This window comes from Mycteria americana, chromosome Z (assembly GCF_035582795.1).
Source record: "Mycteria americana isolate JAX WOST 10 ecotype Jacksonville Zoo and Gardens chromosome Z, USCA_MyAme_1.0, whole genome shotgun sequence".
NCBI classification, from domain to species: domain Eukaryota; kingdom Metazoa; phylum Chordata; class Aves; order Ciconiiformes; family Ciconiidae; genus Mycteria; species Mycteria americana.
In genome coordinates, this window is record NC_134396.1 from 78760364 (window position 1) to 78782213 (window position 21850).

General features: G+C 46.7%; 2 protein-coding genes across 3 annotated transcripts; one reads left to right on the forward strand and one right to left on the reverse strand.

Moving 5' to 3' along the window:
- Positions 1-516: 516 nt before the first annotated feature.
- Positions 517-3004, reverse strand: GPR150 (G protein-coupled receptor 150). Its single transcript, XM_075488640.1, has 4 exons — positions 2255-3004; positions 1894-2092; positions 1297-1329; positions 517-701 (listed from the first exon to the last, which is right to left on the reverse strand). The coding sequence occupies exons 1-4, from the start codon at positions 3002-3004 to the stop codon at positions 517-519; spliced, it is 1167 nt and encodes a 388-aa protein (XP_075344755.1).
- An 850-nt stretch (positions 3005-3854) lies between these two features.
- Positions 3855-10176, forward strand: RFESD (Rieske Fe-S domain containing). Of its 2 annotated transcripts, XM_075527346.1 has the most exons (5): positions 3855-4442; positions 5775-5949; positions 6811-6991; positions 7082-7116; positions 7346-10176. In XM_075527346.1, the coding sequence occupies exons 2-5, from the start codon at positions 5872-5874 to the stop codon at positions 7637-7639; spliced, it is 588 nt and encodes a 195-aa protein (XP_075383461.1). In that variant the 5' UTR covers positions 3855-4442; positions 5775-5871; the 3' UTR covers positions 7640-10176. The 2 variants fall into 2 exon arrangements, with proteins under 2 accessions (XP_075383461.1, XP_075383459.1); XM_075527344.1 differs by lacking the exon at positions 3855-4442 and having other exon boundaries at positions 5477-5949.
- The last annotated feature ends 11674 nt before the right edge of the window (positions 10177-21850 follow it).

Below are 21850 nucleotides of genomic sequence, written 5' to 3' on the forward strand. Positions count from 1 at the left end.
CCTTTGCAAGCGACCCCAGTACAGCACGAGCGCCCACCAAGAGACAGTTTTGATACAAGACGTGATAGCCATAGAAAAGAGTGAGGCGTAGAGAAAAGATTATTGGACCGGCTGGGGAGAGCCAGACAGACAGCAAGGATTTAATGAGCCTCAAGTCCCGTGTCACCGAACCAGTGCTAATTTGTCATCCAGAATAAGCAAGAAAAAGCCCTGCTGAAGAGCCGGCGAGACGCTGAGCGACTACGAGCCTTGCCCCGAACTGACCTTCCTCATTCCCCACGTGAGTCACGTTAGTGAGAGCCTAAACGGACACACGTCGCTGCCGGCTGTAAGAACTGAAAAGCCCCACTTGGCAGCTTCCTGTGAAAACAGACGTTGCCATTAAAGATGCTATGCAGCCACTGGCACCTGCACAGACGGCAACGCTGTTCCCCACACTGGTGGTACCTGCACAGAAACTACAGACAGGGTCTTTGGGGGAGAAACAGCTTCACGCAATCACAGCGTAAACACACTTCAGTTCGTGTTCAGCGCCTCGAACTCCTCGAGGGTGTCAGTCAGACTGGGAATCCACCGCAGCAACCGGATGGGGCGATGCAGGTATACCTCCCGCTCCGTCAGGTAACGGCGAGGTCCCTCCCGGGTCCGAGGATAGCATCTAACACTGCTCCTGCCTGCAGGTGCAGAGCTCTCTCCGTACCCTGCTCCGGTTTGTCAATCATTTGCATACATGTGAGCGATCATCAACATATGGAGGGTATTGATACGCATATGCTACCAGCTATAAACATTGCACATCATTCGTGCCCAGTCCTACAGAAATAGAGCTCTCGTATCTCAGAAAAACATAGGTTTGGCTTAATTTGCAGTGTCAACGTGACAAAAAATACTCAGCTGGTGAAGTGGGCGTAATGGAAATCTTATGAGTAAAACTGGAGCTAAATGAGAAGGATACGGTCTCAGTGCAGTGTCCCTTCATTGCTCTGCTTAAAACATGCTAGGCAGGAATACATACAACAATGTTTTAGAAGACTTTTGCCACATTTTACACACGTACATCCCATTGCAGCATGCCCGTTAACAGCCCCCTGCTCAGTCTGTACAGCTAATTAGTTAGCTAATGCAAGAATTACACCAGCCCGCCTCAAATGAAATGGTCACATCCGTACTTTTCCAGTGGAGTTAGTTATACAACAACAGCAACAACAAAAAAAAGAGTAACTTTTTCTTGGACTGACCGATTTTATTTCCGAGTGAGGTATCACGAAATCCACAAAGTACGACCGAAACGCTCACAGGGCTTTGTAAGGATGAGAAGCACGTCGGGCTCTGAACGGGAACAACGTTCGGGCAGTTTGCATAGCAACAGCCATCCTGCTGATTTTGCCCACTTCCGTAAGCGTGTTTGACACGAAAACGCCCCAAAAAATTAAAAAATAAAATAAAATAATATATATATATATATATATACATATCCCCAGGCTCAGCCAACGCTAAACGACCGCGGGCAGAGCTGCGCGGCAGCCCAAGCGCTTCCCGCGCACAGCCCCGGCCCGGCCCCGTGGCGGGACCGAGCTCCACCCGCGCGTGTCCCGGCCCCGCCGCCGCGCTAACCCCGCGCCAACACCGCGCTAACCCCGCGCTAACACCGCGCCTCGGGCGGGGCCGCGCCGGGCGCTGCCGCTGCCGCTGCCGCTGCGGGCGGCGGGGCGCCGGGGCCGGAGCCGGAGCCGCCGGGGCTGCCGGCGGGGCCGGGGCCGGCGGGGGTGCCGGCGGGGCCGGGGCTGCCGGGGCTGCCGGCGGGGCCGGGGCTGCCGGGGCTGCCGGGGGCGCCGGCGCGGCGGCGGAGCGGGCGGCGGAGCGTGGCCCCGCGCCGCCCCTGCCCGTCGGGGCCGGGGCAGCAGCAGGCGACGGCGGCGGGCGCCGTCCCCGCCCCGCAGAGGCCCCGGCGCAGGCGGCGCGGCCCGGGCCGGCGGCCGTGCAGGAGGAGGCAGGCGTAGGGGTTGAGGGCGCTGCTGGCCGCCGCCACGATGCCCAGCGCCGCCAGCGCCTCCCGCCGCCCGCCGTCGCCGGGCGCCGAGGCCAGGCCGAGCTCCAGCGCGCAGCGGGGCAGGCGGCAGAGGGCGAAGAGGGCGGCCAGCACCAGCGGCAGCCGCAGCGCCCGCGCCCGCGCCCGCGCCCGCCCGCGGGGGAGGCCGCCCCCGCCGCCCGCCGCCCCGGGCGGCCCCCCGCGGCGCCGCCCGCCGCCCTCCGCCCGCCGGCGCGGCCGTGGGGCGGCCCCGAGGGCGGCCAGGCTGCGGGCGCAGGCCCAGCAGAGGAGCGCGGCGGGCGCCAGGAAGCCGGTGGCCGCCCCGTAGGCGGCGAAGGCCAGGCCCTGCCAGCGCGGCAGCTCCTCGAAGACGCTGCGGCAGCGCGGCCCGCCGGGGCGCGGCGCGGGGCGGAAGGCGAAGGCCTGGGGCAGGGCGAGGAGCGGCGCCAGCAGCCAGCCCAGGGCGGCCAGGCCGCGGGCGGGCAGCGCCGGGCGGTGCCGCTCCAGCGCCAGCAGCACCAGCCCGTGGGCCGAGGCCAGCGGCCCGCAGCGCTGCAGCAGCGGCAGCAGGCGGCAGGCGGCGGCGCCCGGGGGGGGCCCGGCGGGGCCGCGGAGCTCGGCCGCCAGCCGCGGCAGCAGCGCCAGCCCGCAGCCCGCCAGGTCGGCCAGCGCCAGGTGCCCCAGCAGCAGGTCCCGCCGCCGGCGCGGCCGCCCGCCGCACAGCCGCCGCAGCACCAGCCCGTTGCCCACCAGCGCCAGCAGCAGCACGGCGGCCGCCCCGGCCGCCCGCGGCCCGGGCCGGGGCGGGGGGGCGCCGGGGCCGGAGAGGTTGAGGCCGGCGGGGAAGGGGTCCTCCTCCATCGCGCCCGCCCCGGCCGCCGCGGGGCAGCCGCCGCTCGGGCCCCCCGGCTTCCCCGCCGGCGGCGCGGCGCTCCCCGCGGGCATATATGTGTATATATAGGGGCTGGCCGCCATCCGGCGGCGGGGGTGGGCTGCGCGCACGGCGCATCGCACGCCCCCCGCCCCCGGCACCGGCGGGCGTCTTCCCCCGGCCGTCCTCTCCACGGGCGCCGGCGGGCGTCTCCCCGCGATGTTCCTCCGCCCGTACACCGCCCGGCACCGGCGGGCGTCTTCGCCCGGTGGTCCCCTCCACGGCACCGGCGAGCATCTTCCCGCAGCGGTCCTCACCGCGGGAACCGGCGGGCATCTTCCCCTGATGTTCCCCAGCCCGTCCACCGCCCGGCACCGGCGGGCGTCTTCCCCCGGTGGTCCCCTCCACGGCACCGCCGAGCGTCTTCTCCCGGTGGTCCGCTGCCCCTACACCGCCCGGCACCGGCGGGCGTCTTCCCCCGATGTTCCTCCGCCCGTACACCGCCCGGCACCGGCGGGCGTCTTCCCCCGGTGGTCCGCTGCCCCTACGCCGCCCGGCACCGGCGGGCATCTTCCCCCGACGGCTCCGTGACCAGCGGAGCATCCCCTGGAGGACAGCCGGGGCGAGCGGCGGCAGCCGGGGGCCGCGTCGCCCCTTGTTCGGGTCCCCGCACGGAGCTGTTGGGACCCGGGGCAGCCCCCGACGGCCGCCCGCCCCGACACCCGTGTCGCCGGGGCCCGTCGGGCCCACGCCCTGCGCGGCAGTGATTTTTTTTTCCCTCTCCCCAAAGGAGGAAAAGACGTTAGAGCAGGGTACAGCAACAAATTACTGCGACTTATAAACCCAGCTGTATTTCTTGCCAGAAAACGGATCCTTTGGCTGCTCCCAAACCCCTTTGAGTTATTCCCAGCGGATGCCACTTGGCTGCAGAAAACATCAGAGCAGCCAAACTCTTAAGAGAGCATTAGGAAAAATCTAGTAGAAAATCAACTCAAAGTGTTTGGGGGGGGGGAATAACCTTTTTGATTGAAATGTTTTTACTTCGGTTGGTAGGTGCCACTCTGGTAGCTGGTTGGTAGCTCAGGATTCTGTTGTGGGACCCCGGGGGGGGTTATGTGGGCCATTATACGCCGTGTCTTGTTTGAAGGGGTGGTTTTAATACAGTCATCAGCCTGGAAAAAAACAGGAGCAAGCACAACTGGTTATTATTTCACCTTAGGGAGAGTGTGATGGAGAGCGCGTTTCCCAAGGGGCTGTGAGAGGGCAGGCAGGCAAACTGCCATTTTAATGTGCTTTTGATAGGCAGGTGACGCTCACCAGCTCAGCTATCCACCGAGCTGGGCTTAACGCCCGGGGCTGTGCTGTTTACAGAAAGGGAGGAGAAAGCAGGTCTTCGTTCCTCTGGCTCCAGCTGTGGCGGCAACGTTGTCCGGGTGGCACCAAGCTGGGGGCTGAGGTGGAAGAGGAGAAGGTCACGCTGGGTGAAAACCACCTCAGAGGTCTCTTGCCCTTCCCTTATGCTGGGTCCTGTCCCAAACTCAGGTAAGAAACTCCTGCCTCCCTTGGAGCTTTCAGTGCCTCCTGGGCTGCTCTAGGTTGAAATATCTCATTTTCTGTTCATACTTTGTGGGTATATGTCCACTTTGTGGATGAGAAAGTGGCCAACAGGAGGCCTGCAGTGAGAGGGTCTAGTTACAGGTCTTTCACGATGAGGAGTTCTTAGCTGCGCTTTTTTTTGAAGGGAACAAAGTCTTTTGCCACCATGCATTTAACAAACTCATTAGTGTATTAACAAGCGTGCGTTGCCTCGAGGGCTTTCTTCTGGAGGACTTCCAATGCGCCAAGGCAGTTCTTAATCTGCAGTTGGTTGTAGATAAGCATGGAAGTCTTGACTGTAAAATGAAGCCGTTGGCTATTCATTGCTTACGCCGGTTGGGCCATGTAGGGTCCACAACGTGCTGACAGTCGGAGCCAGGTTTCAGACTGGCGTGCCTGGATAATTTATGTATACAAAATCCAGGCTGACTGTAGAAATGCCCTCATTAAATGAACTGGAGGTTTGGTGCCAAATGTTATTTTAATACTGGTCTGGACATATATATTTATGTCTGTGTGTGTGCGTTAATGTATGTAGACATTTGTGTGTGTCTCTATCTCTATATGTGTATGTATGTAGATATACAATTTTTTAGAGGTGTCTTCATAAGAGTGTTTCTAACTCCAGGCTTCTGCATTTTAAGATTTTGGCCAATTTGGGAAGTTTATACACAGAGTCCGCCAAAAGGTGATAGTAAAAAATTGGGGGTTTCCTACTCCGGTTCTTGTGGTTAGTTTGCTACATGGTATGCTTATTTTCTAAAGAAATAAATTTCTAAATAAAATAATTTCTATAAGAAATTTCTATAAGAAATTATTTCTAAAAAAAATAATAAATTTCTAAAGAAAATAAGCATGAATGCCTTATTGGATGGTCCTGTGAGTCTGACAGTGACGTTTCATTTTCTGGGTAAGACTGGGTGGAAGTTCCTGTAAACTGGAAAGCAGAGAGTCGGTCCTTATGGTTGGTCGTGTGCAAATCAGATAACAAACCTGGCCACACTATTATTTACACCAGCCTTCCCCATGTAGCGGTTTATTAGGAAACACGCGGTTGCTGATCCCAAATAAACACCTAACGTGGCTCTGAGCAGGGTTTCGATTCGGCACGTCCCGCTTGGAGAAGGCGGTGGTGGCACGGGCTCGCAGGGAGCAAGGCGGCAGGGGGAATGCGGAGCTCTCTTCTTCCGTTATCAGGCCAGCCCCAGAACGCCTTCGCTCCTTATCAGCACAGGCAGAGCTGGCTCTGCTGCATACAATCTGCTTCTGGTGCTATAGGGGCCGGCCCCGCTGCACATAAAGAGGAGCTGCGACACACGCCGTGACATATGTGAACAAGGCAGGACAGTTGCGGTAGGCGCAGCGAAGAGAGGCAATGCTGGACCTCATTATTCTGGGCCTCCATTTCTTCATCTGCTTTCTCATCTCCCTTGCGATCTGGCGTGGACCGAAGGTATGGTGTGGCTTGCTGCCACGCTGCTCCTCGTGGCTCGGCACCCCTCTGCAGCGGCATCCCCCCCGCCCGCGGTTCCCCTTTGGTCTCAGTGCCTACAAAGACCTTTTCTAGCCTGATTTTTCAGAGGAAGCGAGGGTAGTATGGTCGTACTGGGAATTTGGACGGAACTGGAATGCAGTAGCTAACTGTAAGCAAATTTAATAGGAAGGCAGGTTTTGTGATAAAACTACGTATGTCCTCTGCTGGGAGAGGGAGAGGCTATTAGGCATTTGAAATATGTAAGAGGAGGAAGGGAAAGGCAGACACATTTGCTAAGAAGCCCGGGTTGAATACAGCTCCTCAATAAACAATTTTTTTCCCTTTTGCAGATGGTATTTTCAGTTTTTCATCAACTTACATCAGTTTGTATTTCTAGCCATAATATTATTTAAAGAGTATTGGATTTACATGTAAAGGCTACTGTTCACCCACTGCACAGCTAAACAGTATAGTATTTTACACGTAGCATCCTTGTATTTCTTTGCATGTAGCTTTCCTGGGGATACAGTAACTACAGTCCAGAGTAAATGAATAGTGATTTAGAATTTATCTTGCCTCAGCCTCAGGTATCAGGTTTGCAACAGCTGGTTTTCCTCGTCGCAGTTCTGTTAGTGAACACGTTGGCCAGAGATTATCACCAATCTCATGTGCTTTGCTTCTTGTGCACGTTGATAGTCTTTTACTAAAACTTCTGCTCCTTTCACTTCACGTGTTAAATGGGTCGGGGCTTTCTCCGGGACTGAGACACCCATTCTACATGTAGAAATTCAAACAAAAACTGTTTCATAAGGTGGCTTTTTTAATTTTTTGTGTTTTAAGGATGTGGATTTGCACAGCTCAAGCACAGGAACAGTTGAAATGGAGCCAGATGGTCTTGTATTAATTGGCAAAGAAGATGACATAAAGAGGTCCAGAAGAGTAACAGCCAAAGTCAATGGCAGACACGTTGTTGTTTTCTACCATAAAGGGAAATTTCATGCTATGGACTCTCGCTGCTACCGTAAGATATTTGCACATATTATCTCAATGTTGCGAGAATTAAGCATAAAATCTGCTGCATAAATTAATACTGTGTTCTACCATGTTTCAGATGAAGGAGGCCCTTTACATCTTGGAGAAATAGAGGTACGTAAGCAAAATAAAAATAATGCAGCAGCGTAGGGTCATGCAAAAACTCTAATGCATTTTTTGGAATATGTTTATCTGAACATAACGTCGAAAGAAATGGATATATATGTAAAATAGCAGACAGCCATAGAGCCAAATCACCAAGCATGTCTTTTGTTCTAGAGATTCTTCCAGGAGAAGAATCAGAAGCTGATGACTTGCTATTTTTATCATCTTCTTCTTGCAGGATATCAATGGTCAAGCATGTATTACTTGTCCTTGGCATAAGTATAAAATTACTTTGGAAACAGGAGAAGGATTATATGAAGGAATAAACCCTTTGGAGCCATCACCAACACCACAGTGGCGATCAAAAGGAGTCAAACAAAGGATTCATAAAGTCACAATAGACAATGGAAACGTTTATGTGAGTCCTCCAGATTTGTCCGTAAGCTTTGACTCCGATTATTTTGCTGACAAGTACAAAAATAATGGTGATTTAGCTATGGAAAAACAAAGCAACTCACAAACAGCAGAGTAAGTTGTGGCCGGAAAGCGGAATCCTGGTGAATGCACCAACGAAGAACTATGGTCGTGAAATAAAAATGTGCTGCGGCCATAAAGATTGTCTCCAGATTAAACTCCAGTGTTAATGTTATGTTTAAGCATTGAAACACATAGAATTGAGTAAGATAAGAAGCTCTGCATTGTCAGAAATGTGACTGATTTTGTGCCAATGATTTGTTTTTGCACTTGCATTTCGAAAAGACTTATTTACAGCAGAGTGCTTAATGATATTTGATATTTTAGAAATCCTATTTTGCTAGAATTGTTTTAATTTTTAGGAGGGAATGTAGTATATTACTGCTTATAAAACGTATTACATAGTTTAAGGTAAATAGTCAGGTGTAAAGGTTACGTTTATATACTTAACAGTTTATACTTACATGTATAAATGACATGGAAATTTTTAACTTTTTAGATAGGCGAGCAATCTCTGGATGTTTATTAAGTGCCACAAAGAGAAGTACAAAACTTGAGCATATTTTAGTGACCTTCTTTATGCCTATTTGTGTATTACTACCGTGATCCCATAGAAGTATTTATTTTCCTTCTCCTCATGGAACTCCTTTTGGTAGTTCATCGAATAATGTGACAAGCATTTGTCATGGATAGCTTGTCCTTCCTGATTCTGTTGGATAAGGAAGAAGCTGTTGGGTATAAAATCCCGATACATAATGGCTCTTGTTTGGTTGGTTTTATTTATTGTAAGTACATTTTTATACATTCCTTTGAAAAAGCGTGCTTTCTGTTTAGAGCGAAAAGTTAGGTTTCTCTGTGCGTGTTCACTGTATAATACCAGCTTTGCCCTGATAACCCCTCTGAGAAAGTTTCCCTCCGAGCTGTGCTGGGTGAGGCACAAGCTGGGCTCTGGGACATGGGTGGGTTCCCCTGCCCAGCCCGTGGGGTCCAGAGTGTGGAGATGCTGTGCGAATGCTTCACATCGTCTTGCAGGGCTGCAATCCTTTGGGGTACATTTTTGGGTGATTTGCTGGCTGTTTGCAAAATTCGATCATAATCAGGTTCAGCTTGAAGTTGCCTGGTCTCCATCTGTAAGTTTCTCTTGTGCACGCAGTGGGTCATCTTGCTGTTAATGTATGTGAAGGGTAAGTAGGTCTGCGTCAACACCATTGTTCATATAAATGTATTTAAAAGTAGTGAGGCATAAGGAAGTATCAGAGGAAAACATCTGTGCCCGATTGATCACAATGAAAAAAGCAAAGCCCACAATCAATTTCTTTTACCGTATTTAAATGTAGATGTCCACCTCTGATCGTGTTTCCTGACATTGTTTTCGTGGTCGATAGGGAGAAGTGGCACCTTCAAAGTGCTGTTGAGCTGACCCGTTTCAGTTTTGTATTTTATAAGAACTACAGCACAGAAATGCTTTCCTCCACCTCCTCCTCCTCCTCCTCTTGCTGACCCCTCGGCCAGCCATCTAATCTGACGCGATTAGCTGCAAATGCCTGCCTTCTGTCAGATGAATCACATCTTGATCATCTGCTAGAAAATGCTGTTACGTACTGATCAGTTCTGCGGGGTTGGTTGGTTTGTTTGTTTGTTTTTTAAAGGAAGACATAAAGTTCTCCTCTCGCAGCCACAGGGTAGATGGCAGGAAGGGAAGGCAGGTGGGGAGGTGGTACAGCTGATACTCCACGGGCCCTGGAGCACGCATCCCTTTGGGTGGTCCAGAGGGGGATGCAGAATCGCTTCCCTTCCCTCCCCTCCCTCCTCACCCAACTACCTGCACCTGCGACGAGAGTTAAGCATTGATATCTCGTCCTATTGAAAGACATGGATCATGTAAAAGAAAAATATTCTAAGAGCGTCACATATACCTGCATTGACTCATGCGATTGCTTAGATAGTATTTTTATCGCTTGTTTTTTGGAAGTATCGCATTAATAGAGATTACTATTTAAATCAATAAAGATGCAGTTCAGTTTAAGAAAGTCCCAATTATGAGTAATATGCTATTGCCTGTATGACATTTAGTAGAATGTTAGTAATAGGAAGTTTTACTTGAAAGTTTCATGAACATGTTAATATTAGTGGAAGAGTGCTCAGGCTTTTGCAGAATTGAGTTTTCTGGCTAAAATCCAGCAAAGTGTTTCATCATATGTTTACTGTTAATCATATGAAATCAGTGGAACTGCATGTCCAGGCTTAGGTAAGTCTCTTTTCTTCAGTACTTCTCAAGCATAATAATTATCTGCAAGCTTTTAAGGTGTTTTTGCTTTTACTTTAAACATGTTCTTATTCTCAGGGAGATTGCATTAATTTAATATCTAAAGTTTGTCAGTTAGTTTGCTTTCCCCTGAATTTTCTTGTTGATGATCATGGAAGGAACAGAGAATTTTTAACTCAGGTGGCTGTGAACAAAGGAGGGAGACTTGGCTGAGCTGTTAGATTTTCTTTTTTTCTTTTTTCTTTTTTATTTTTGGACAGCAAAGAACAAAACCTACAGTGTGTTAAAGTTGCTACCATTAAAAAAATATATGCACTATTCCATTTCGTTTGTCTGAGCTTTGAAGTGCTAGAATATGCACTTGATTTGAAAATACTGTAAAACCATTTAATGTCCTAGAGTTGGACATTTCTGAGTCTCTTGTCCTGCCAGCGCTTTCTAGGTCTCTACTTACACCGATATATCGCGTGAAGACAGGGAGAACTCGGGGGATACCCTGAAAGGGAGCCGGTCAGGAGACTGGTAGGGAGGGGTGGAGGGGGAACACGGAGGGATCTGGGATGGGATGGGATGGGATGGGATGGGAGAGCAGGCGCCGGAGCTGGGTGAGAAGTGAGGAGTGTCAGGAGGGGTGAGAAGAGGAGGGGTTGGTACCCATGGGGGAAGGAGGCTTCTGTGGGGAAAACCAGAAAAGGCAGCAAAAGGCACTTTCAGGAGCAAGGAGACTGAAGCAGGGCGGGGGACCGAGAGCCGCCCAGGGAACGGCTGGTGGGGATGGAGGAAGGCTGGGACATGGCTGTTTGCAAGCAGAGACTACTAACGGGACGAGGAGGGAGATGAGGAGTGGTTAAGTTAAGGGACAACGAAGAGACAGAAGGAATGAGTAGTTGTGGGCAAGAGACCAAAAAGTCACTGGCTGGATAATTAGAGCTTCCTGGAGAGGTGTGTTAATGAGAGCCATGTTAAGATCAACCCTGCAAACCATTCAGGAGGAGTGTTTTGTTGGTGATAGTTTTGGGGGTTTAGTTTAATTTGACAAACGAGCAAACACCATCTGTTTTCCCATCATTAATCAGCCAGGCAAAGAACAGAGAAATGTATTTTGTGCTTTGGCTTGAAAATTTTCATGATGACTCTGCGAGACATTCAGGCTCTGTAAGCTGCTTTCACAAGCATCTTGAACAGAATAAACAAGTTATATTTATCCTTTCATGGAGCCATCTTTTTGGGAAAGGCAGGCGAAAACTATGACTGTAGTAGTTTGAACTGCAGCTTCAGCTTTGACCTGATGTAGCTGCACCGTAAACCTTAATTAGGCAATATTAAGTGTAAGGCTGGATGCTGTACGTTTTCCTTCTGCATGTAGCGCCTTGTTCTGCAATGTCCCCTTGACTTCATTTGGTGCTGCACATGAAACGAAGGTCAGCTTCAATGTTATAAAGTCAGTATTGAGAAGCTTATGAGGGTACCCCGTATGGAGCACGTACAGTGGTGAGAGCAGTCTTTGCAGGATAGGAAGTCACACCAGGCAGGGAAAAATGTCTAGTCTGTAGGAAAACAATTTTAAAACCAACCTTTCACTGTTGAAGCCCTTTTCAATAGTGTCGTACAGTTCCTAATTTAATGCTTAATTGTGGAATGAAATCAGGCCTGAAGTTTGCACCTGCTCTTTCCAGTACGGTTAGGAAAAGCGATTCACGTTGTTCCCCCGCTGATCGTACAAACACGGACCGCGAGAGTCAGCACTCACCGGTTCCCGAGTGTCCCATCACCCTGCCCACGTCGCTTGGCAGCTGCTTGCAAAGGTTACTGGAGGAAGCAGGGGACGGGGAATGGAAACAATGCTGCTGGAGAGGTACCCGAGCCTCTGGTGGTGTGCGGGGAGACTGCCCTTCGCCGGCACTGCCGTGGGAGAGCCGGTCCCACAGCAGATCCGACTGGTGGGGGCTTCTCCCCCGCCACCTGCATCTGAGGCATCCGGGGTGAGCGGCTTTCTGCTGGGCTGGCAAGTTCAGCCGTCTCTGCCGTGGCTAAACCGGCACCGTGCCGAGGGCGCGGGGATGCAGGAGGAGTAGGTGAGGCTTAAGGGGGTCTGATGAGTTGGGTCAGCTCTTCGAACTCTATCCAGCAGAGGTTTTTTGTGGAATCTATTCATGCAAACCTACTGATTTTGTTAAGCGGAATTTTTCACTTGAATGACGAGTAAGCACAGTTCTCAACATCTGACATCTGTAAATTACTGAACTAGGCTAAAAGTGAAAATGCCAGTTTTGCTTGTAGGTACACAAACTGAGAAATCGATGCAGATATCCTGATTAGCCCATTAATGACTCTTCTTCTGTGAGATGAAGAGAATGCCCTGACAAGCACTGTCTGTGATGCTTGAGCAGTGGGATTGTTTTGCTAAAAGAGGTGTTTGAGAAGTACGGTTTGTTGTTGCAAACTGTGGAAGTTAGCAATCCAAGGCTGTAAGTACTGAAAATGAAACAAAAATAATATAAAACATGTTTTTTGGCGTTTACCCAAAGCCTCTCCCCATATCTCCCCATTGCAAAATGGAAACAAGAAGGAATCCAAAAGTTCCTTTAGGCTAAACAAAATAAACCTGATTTCTTGTCTTTTTAAGTTCAAAAGAGACAAAACCAGAGGTGTTCTAAATCCCCTTCCTGAGCTATCAGATAAGCAACACAGCTCGTAGTCGCTGCCCCTTGCCAAGGGCAGTAGTTACGCTCTTTAACGGTGATGACTAGCTTTTCCATTACTTAAGCAATGACATATTTAGCCACTTCGCACACGTAGGAGGCTGCTTGCCAGAAAGCTCCCGAACCCTCCCTGTGCCTGGCTCTGCAGAGCTCACCCCAGAGCTGTGGTCGGGACCCGAGGGGACAGCGTGTTCCTGCACAGGCTGTCACCGACTGCCAGCGAAATCCGTGCATCTGTGAGAAACGGCGGTTCCTGCTGTCGCTGCAAGGGTTCGGGCGGTTGCCGGCAGCAGCTAGAAATGCACGTGGATGGTCTGCGCCCGTTCCTTGGATGGCTTTGCTTAGGGAACTTTGCAAACAGCTGCTGATGGCTGCACGGCAAGGCTGGGGTCCTGTGGTGGGCCTGCTTGTGGACCTGCTGCGGGGTAGCTGGGACTCTGTCACCAGGTTGAGTACGGAGGAGGATGGGGCTCCCACAGGCCCCTCCAGGTCCCTTTACAAAGGAGCTGCAGGTGGGAAGAGTGACAGTGAGAATATCAGTTTATTTGGCCAGAGTTGATCCAGGTGAAATAAAAAGTGCAACTTCACCTTGGCACCCCTAACAAACTCCTTGTGTTTAACATAAAACAGGCTTCTGCAACATCATATCTATACCTCCAGGCAACATAAACGTTAGTAAAGAATGAATACCACTAATGAAATCGCTGTCAACGTCTTTCACGTATCACCCATCTCCAACTTTGCCTGAAGCCAGGGAAATGGAACAATGGAGGGCAAGGTGCCCAACAGCCAGCAAACTTCAGGTGCCTATTTCAAAGGGGAAGAACTGAGTTTCCAAAACAAGCAGCCCTCACTCTTTGCAACATCTTTTTTAAACCACTGTCATCAGTTAACCCCAGCTGGCAACTAAGCCCCCCCCAGCCGCTCACTCACTCCCCCCACAGCGGGATGGGGAAGAGAATTAGAAGGGTAAAAGTGAGAAAACTTGTGGGCTGAGACAAAGACAGTTTAATAATGGAAATAGAAGAATAACAAAATAATAATAATAATAATAATAATAATAATAATGATGTAATGAAAAGGAAAATAACAAAAAGAGAGAAATAAAACCCAAGAAAGACAAGAGATGCAAATGAAAACAATTGCTCAGCACCAATCAACCGATGCCCAGCCAGTCCCTGACCAGTGCCCCCTGCCAACCTCCCCCCCAGCTTTATACACTGAATGACGCCATACGGTGTGGGATGTCCCTTTGGTCAGTTGGGGTCAGCTGTCCCAGCCGTGTCCCCTCCCAGCTCCTTGTGCCCCCCAGCCCCCTCGCTGGTGGGGTGGGGTGGGGTGAGGAGCAGACCAGGCCTTGACTGTGTGTCAGCACTGCTCAGCAGGAACCACAACAGCCCTGGGTGATCAACACTGTTCCCAGCACAAACCCAAAACACAGCCCCATACTAGCTACTGTGAAGAAAATTAACTCTATCCCAGCCAAAACCAGCACACCCAGTGGCCTTTGACAGCATAAACGTCTGAGAATTGACTGTAGCTGTGTCCTGTCCTGCTGAACATGGGGCATGCGTGATGCTTACTCTGCTGAGACGGGATCTTGGCACAACACTGCATGGTACCTGGGAACAGTACCTAGTCACAGGCTTCTTTTAATTCGGATTAGGAGGAGCTAAGGTACATGGTTATGCATATATATGCATATTATACAAACTTTCTCTGTAAATAAAGCTCTAGCTGCTAGGCTATAGCACATGGTGAATGGCAAATGAGGTAGCTGTGAGATCATTTCTTCATTCACATGTTCATCCTTTTCGGAGTTTGATAATCCAGGTTCCCACAGACAAACATAACCCTTATAATTTAGGGGTGTTGTAGCAGCTGAAAATTGATGCTTTTTTATGAGGGCATGACTTAGCAATACTTTTTGAAATAGTGCCTTCATTTGGCTTGAGGATGGATTGGATTAGAATCCCATCGTATTGACATGCACAGTTCATCATCTCCGGGCGTGATGCAGTAGAAGAATCATGTCTCACACCACCTTTTTTCAAATGCAAAACCATGACAGCCTTGAAGTTAGGGGCAAAACTTCTGGAACGATAAAAAGACTAGGAGATTTTTACAGAAAGTTCATATACCAAGAGATGGGAATCTCATACTGCTCCCTAATTAGTGCTCACTGATGCAAAGACAAGTTTAGCAAAATTCATTAGGTGAATAAAGACACAGGCACGTACACTGTTTTGCAGGATTAAAGACCTAATGTCCAGTAGTTTGCTTCTTTACTTATGTGTTAAATATTGGCCGACTGTTGAGCTTTGTTTTACCTTAATTGTGCTGCGTATGTCTCAAACTGTACCACTGTAATATCCAAATTTTCATTGAAAAACTTATCACGATTTTCTAGCAAGATCAAAGGATAATGATCCCCATTATTCCTGGCAAATGAGGCAAAAATTAATATAAAAGGTGCCTGTTAGTTTTGGGTGCAGTCCCATATCGCTGAACTGAGATACTGAAAACCTAGGGTTTTTTTTCTCAGTACATAATAACATACAGCTCTTTTATGTGAAACAACAGCTTTCTTCAGTGGTTTCAGGTAAGCACTCCGTACTTAAATGAATCATAGCATAAAGCGTCAAGAAAATGAGAAACGTACGGTTAGTCATTGCCCATTAAAATTTGTTTCAAGTGACTTGCCTAAATTTATTTAAGAATTCAATCAAGGAAAAAATTCTTTAACAGCAGCTAGAAATTTTTCACATCTATAATGAACTCATTCACTCAAGCTGTAAGTGACAGCGTTACTGCAAAGCTTTGAGACAAGAACCTTTTGAATGCTGTCATGGCCATAGCTGCTATCCCAACCCCGTGCTATTCCCTTGGTAATGGATTTGAGACTCTACATCCTTGTTTCCTCCTAATCTGGAACGTAACGAGAGAATTAAAATGCGAGCGAAAAGAAGAGAAGGTGGGAGGCGAATGCTCATGGAGACCCAGGTTGCTTCATGGGAGCTGCAGCGCTACGTGATGACCCGGGCGCCTTCTGATCGCGGAGCATCTCCGAGTGCTGTCGGGAGCGGCGGCGGTTTCTTGGGACGCGCGTTCGGCGCGGCACCGTCCCTGCGCTGCTCTGGCACAGGGGCACGGATGAAACCGCAGCTGGAGGTGGGGGGCGAGAGAGAGAGCCCGTGTCGGGGGGCCACAGGCGCGGCTCGGCGTGGGGGGAGAGCCAGCTCTCCAGAGTGCCCGGCGCTGCCGTCTCCTGGCTGGAAAACCAACAGACCTCAATTAAGGCGTACGGTGAACAATTAGTGTACGGTTAATGACAATAGAGTATGTAGCTTCTAAAGAACTTGAATTCCATCAGCAAAATGTCTTTAATGTGCTCAAGTCATTAAGCTTTTACTTTAAAAAACTCACTTGAAAATATACAGCTGTGGAGGTACAGGGTAGTGTGGCCAAAAAAAAAAAAAGACAATAAGAACAGCGAAAGGTACATTAATTGATTCTAGTAGAACAGAAAGTTTGGAAAAAATCTGGAAAGGCCTACGTTAGTATTGAAAACAAATGACCAAGAAATAACAGCACGAGATCTGTTTAAAACACAGATAGCATTTTAACGTCACTCTGCTGATGTTTCCCTTTTTTATAATTAACTTTTTCACTTGCATTTCCCAATAATAATGCTAATTACTGTATTTTTAATGCTTATTTTTGCCATTACGCTTAATAATCAGAAATTAGTTTAAAAAAAAGAGTTTTGCTGTCATTTGTGGTATTACATAAGAGGCCTTCCTTCTAAAACATAAAAAGGGTCATTTAAGCTATATTCAAGACACCTCAGAAAATCCTGTTGTTCCTCTAGCTGGTTGCATTACATCCTAACGTGATTTCCCATTCCAAACCATCTGGTGCTACTGGCCCAAATCCACCAAGTTTAGCTGTAGGACTTTATAATGTCTTACTAGATGAAATGATAATTATGGTCTGTTTTCTGGTAGATGGTGTCAAGACAGAAATCAGGCGTAGATTCATCTCTGGACAACGCAAGATGCTTCAGTACTAATACGTGGCAATCAAATCCATTAGCTAAAACCAAACAATGGAGAACCTGTTTGAAGGTCTGAGAATTTGTATTTCATTAATTATGATGCAGTATTATTCAGAGATTTCCTTTAAACTTGTTAAAAGCAAACACTGAGGCTAAAATAGCTAGGTGTGGTATTTTTACACTTTGTTATTTCATTTCAGTATACTAGATTAATAAAATACCTCACTAATTTTGAGCATCCTTGGTACTTGTCATGAGGTAACTTACATTTGTGATCTTACATGCCTTACTTCAGGCAGCAAGACTTTTAGCTGACATGAAGAGCAGGTACTTGTTCAACATCAGATACATGTCGTTTATTTAGGTGCCTAATTTATATATCCAGTTCCGAAAGTCCAGGTTACATAATGGGACCATGAGTTTATGTGATCCTTCCTTTGGGCAATTTCCCTGACATGAAGTCTTTTCCTCCTCTCCATACGAAGGTCAGAGATGAAAACAAACTTGTTTTTCAGGGCAAACTTTTGGACTGATGTTCTGAGAAGATGCAAGCGCAGAGACACACACAAAACATTTTATTTTTTTGCCTTGTGAGGATCTGGCTAGGAGAGACAAATAAGCTGTTCTGCAGGATCTCCTTCTGGGAGCCATGGTGTTTAATAAGAACCGTTTTGTAAAACAACAGTGTTTTTCCAAATGGATCGCTGTCTTGGCATGACTTTATTCTAGACCAGCACTTAACTGAGAAGCTTCTGAGGAACCGTGGTTATTTAATAGCCTGTGAGTATCTGCTGCCGTTAATTTCACAATATGGGTAGCTCATCACCCAAAGGAAGACAAGAGAAGTGAAACTTCTGCTGGTTGCAATCAGACAAAATGAATGTGATAATCTGGTTGTTTATTTTGACACAATAAAGCTAGTATTTAATTACTTTTAAAGTCACAAATAAAGATGGATTGTTTTGCCCGCCCCCCCCCAAGTATTCTAATAAGAAATAACTTTGTGAACTTGTTTAAATTCTCTCTCAACTTTATGCCAGTCATTCTTCGCTGTACTCCATTTGATTTTTTTTGCTGTGAGGGCAGAGCACCATACAGCGTGTGCCAGCAGAACCAACCTCAGTCCTAATCCTCAGTTGTCTTAAGTGTCTCAAACTGTTAAACGATGAGTCCAGATTCTGCAGGCTAGTGGCAACTGAAATGAGACAGAGGACAAAGAATCGAAAGATTGGCAATTAGGAACGAGAGGAATTCTTCATTAGTCTTCAAAGTCTGCCTGATACCAGGTTAGAGATCAGTATAAATGAGAAGTCCCTAACTTCTTGTGTTAATGTATACATTCTATGTATAACCATAGCAACACTCAGTATTTGCTAGGGAATAGGGGCTGGTGTTCTGATGCTTCTTGGGTAAAATCCACCCTTCGTAAAACTCCATTTCAAAATTTCCGTGCAGACTGCAAGGCAGCAGCAGGGCACAACCCCCTGCTTTAAAACACGTCCTGCTGTTTATCTGCAGCAGCAAGGACTGGGGTGTGGCTGCCCCCTTCCCATCGACCGCGTCTTGGGAACCACCAAGAGAATGAGGTGACTGATAACATTTCTGAGATTCATTGGCATGGAGCTAACCTCAGGCACCTTCCACTTGCCGTGGAAGAGGTGGGTGCCCGGTACTGTTTCTACAAACTTCATTTATAAAACGGAGGGCTGGACCTCCATCTCCCCAGGAATGCTCAAAGCTCACTTGTGCATGGCCATCACCTGCAATGACCAGGTCTCAAGATTTACCATCCTAAATGAGTGAAGCGGTTTTCATGAAGCTAGCGACAAAGAGCTCATCCTCATCCTTGCAAAAAATACTATCTAATCACAGGCAAAATATTGCACTATCCATTTTCTTTTAAGTTTTCTTCATTACCTGCTTCAAAAACTTGTTTTTACTGTTGCTGAGCTATTCCTGTCTTCAGTGGTCAAGTATGAAACTGCCGATTCAACAAACTGCCTCTTGTATAATATAAATTGTAAGCCCCAATTTCAGAGGGATGCAGAATACTGTCAGGAGAATTCAAAACACCAAACCATAAAATGTTCATTTCTCATCACGAGCAAACGTCTTGATCACTCACTTGTAAAATGTTAATCCTTTTTTACTTTAGAAATTCCGGAGCTTCTAGGGAGAGGTATCTAATGGATAGGCATTTACCATATATGCTCCATACCACGACACAGGGGTTGCAAGAAGGTGGATAAGATTTTTGAAGAGCCTACTCTCACTGCATCTGAGGTTTCTGTAGTATATATATGGCTTGAACTAATTATTTTTTAGAGAGTTCAAAAATTTTGTGGATGATATTATCAGATTTGTTGCTCTTACTGACTGGCTGTTGAAGGTTTCTCTTGGTCAGGAATTAAACTCATAAAAGGATTGGATTTTAAAACAACAGGTTCTCTATCAGAGAGGTACGTATTAAACCACGGATGTACCAAAACAAGATTAAAACTCAGTTACTTAAATCCCATTTAACAATCTGTAGAAATGTATCACACAAAATATTTCTATATACTAACTCATTACTTTGCTGACAGCTCAATTTTAGATTAGTACAAATGTTTTGACTGATAGAGAATGGAAAATAATCTTAAAAACCAAAGCTTTTCAATTAAGTTCCATTTATATTTTTTCTTTTAAATTTTCATGTTTTCATGTAGCGAATAGGAAATAAGAGGTAAGTCCAGCCATCAAGTAACTCCATTCCTGGACTTAGAGCACGAGTTGTTTTTGTTTTAGTCATGATGCTGTATATTATTTTGTTTTGAACTCACTTGAAAAGACTTTTGTTAATAAGCACAAGCTGCATAAACCATTGCATACAGACTTTACTGAGCATTGGCTTTCAGAGGGGGAAACTAAGTATAAAACCAGAATATTCTGTCCCAGCAGAACACATTTTTGTCAAATAAACCAAAGAAGAGAAAAAACTGTCTTGTAGGGGTGTTGTTGAATAAACTACTGTTTGTAAAATACATGGGAAAGTCTATAAACCTAGAAGCTTATAGAGAACCACTATTGCTATTAAAGACAAAACACAGTTGATTTTGTTCTTTATAGCTTGTTTTCCGCTTTGTTTTATCTTGCACCCAAATGTTTTGCTCTGCTTGGTCTTTGTTGATCATCGTGCCCTTACTTTCTTATTTTTGTCAGGTGAAAAAGTATTGTTAGGCAACCCTGGCAAGATTTCTGGAGATACGTATCTACACTCAAGACTATGGCTTAAGTTGCTGCCAAATACGTAACTGAAAATCACGATGTAATTTAAGACTCTTTGCTGTAGGAAACTGAAGATTACTGATGATGCAAATATAAGAAAAAAAAACCAAACAAACAAAGAACTGCCAAATCTTTTCTTGCAGAAAAACCCTGATTTTTTTTGTAAATGTTTTCAGAGAAGAAAAAACATGTCAAACGTGTGCCTGACATGTTACCTTTGAGTAGTATTTACTGTTTATACTTACGTTGTAAGAACGTCAGAGCATCTTAATTATTTGGAGACTTATGAGTGCCTCTGAAGTGAGGCAAAAATAGGGCCTTTGCCACAACAAAATTGATGCTATTTGTCATCTGCTGCTTCTGCCTCCAGTTTTAAACTGGGAAGTGAGATGTCATCGTTAGCAGGCTATGAACATGATTGTTGAAAACAATACCAATTTTGTTCTTTTTTAAGATTCAGTAGAGAAAAAGTTAACATTAAGAAAGGAGGAAAGAAGATTTATGAAATTCAAACAAAATCGCATTCTTTTATATTCACAAAGCATGACGTTTTACTATGAGGTTAACTGAAAATAAGCAGATGGAAATTTATAATGCATATGCTGACATCGGAAAAGCACCACACCTGCCATGAAAAAGAAAATACAACAAGTGAAAAAGGAATTTTAGACAAGTTACTGGCTGCAATGTTTTCTAGACCTGCGTAGCCACTAAGTGGAAAACAAACCAGATAGGTAACTTGTATGTGTGTTCTTTTCATCCAGCTCAACCAACTCTTTGCAATTGCTCGCCAGCTCCTTTTTCAAATTGTATGGCAATTCTTTTAGTTTTTCTGCAGTATCAAGAATAGTATATTGTTATAATGTAAGAAAATGCCTCTTCTTGCTCTTTTTTTTTGCAACATGAAAATTTTAGGCCCTTAATGCCAATCTGTTTTGATTGTTTCTGAGTGGACCATCTCTCATGCTGGCCAGTCTGGCCTTTCGGCCTCATTTTTCTTGCAACTGCAATACTATTAATAAAGCAATGAACACTGAACCTAGTTACCACAAAATACCTAGTTCTAATCAGTCAGCTTATATCTGTGCAAACTCTAGACCAACAATAAATACAACATAATTTGTGGTTACTTTTATTTACCTCCACTTAGACAAAGTAAAGCTAAAGGTAGGATACTGATTTATGGATTAAGTCAAGGTTTCCATTTCAGTTTGGAGAGCTGGCATTCAGAAATGTCAGGTTTTTACTGAAAACTTTTTACTTGAAAACTTACCAAATATGTTCTGGTCCTCCTTAGTGATGTCTGAGGTGAGGTATTTAGTGCAGATGTGCACTTCAAATTAAAAAAAAAACAAACAACAAACCCCCCAAACAACAACAATTCCAAGAAACTATTGTGAAAATAAAAAATGACACAGTGCTGTGAATTTCCATCTCTCTCCTCTTCAGAGGGAGCGATTGCCAGCCTGATTTCCAGAGGCAGCAACGCTTAGAGAGTTGTGTTGTCCATACCTGTCCATCTGTCAGCCCTTAGCAGTGAACTTTGACTATAGTGGAATGATGGTGGAAAAGCCTTGAAGATTGTAAATTCCTATCAGTTTTGTAAAAATAGGCTGTTCAGTAGCAAGATCTCAGTAACACTCCTACAGAGACAACAGCCAAAACAGGAACCCTTCTGTGACTGTGCATCATATACCCAGGATCTGAGGTGGGAAAACAGTGAATCACTGGCTTCTGCTCTTAAGAAAAATCTCTTTATAAAGACATTTTCATTTATGTCCTTTTATCACGTGCCCTTTCTCACATCACACGTATAATTTATCACCCAGCAAAGGCTCCTGAGCAGCCAAGCACCTCTTGAGAGCGTGCACCAGTTTTGCAGTAAGTAATATAAGAGTACAGAAGAATGTGAGAGGCTATGAGATTAAAATTAAGTGGTTTTCTATTACAGTGAAGGCAGTAAGGACAACATCCAAA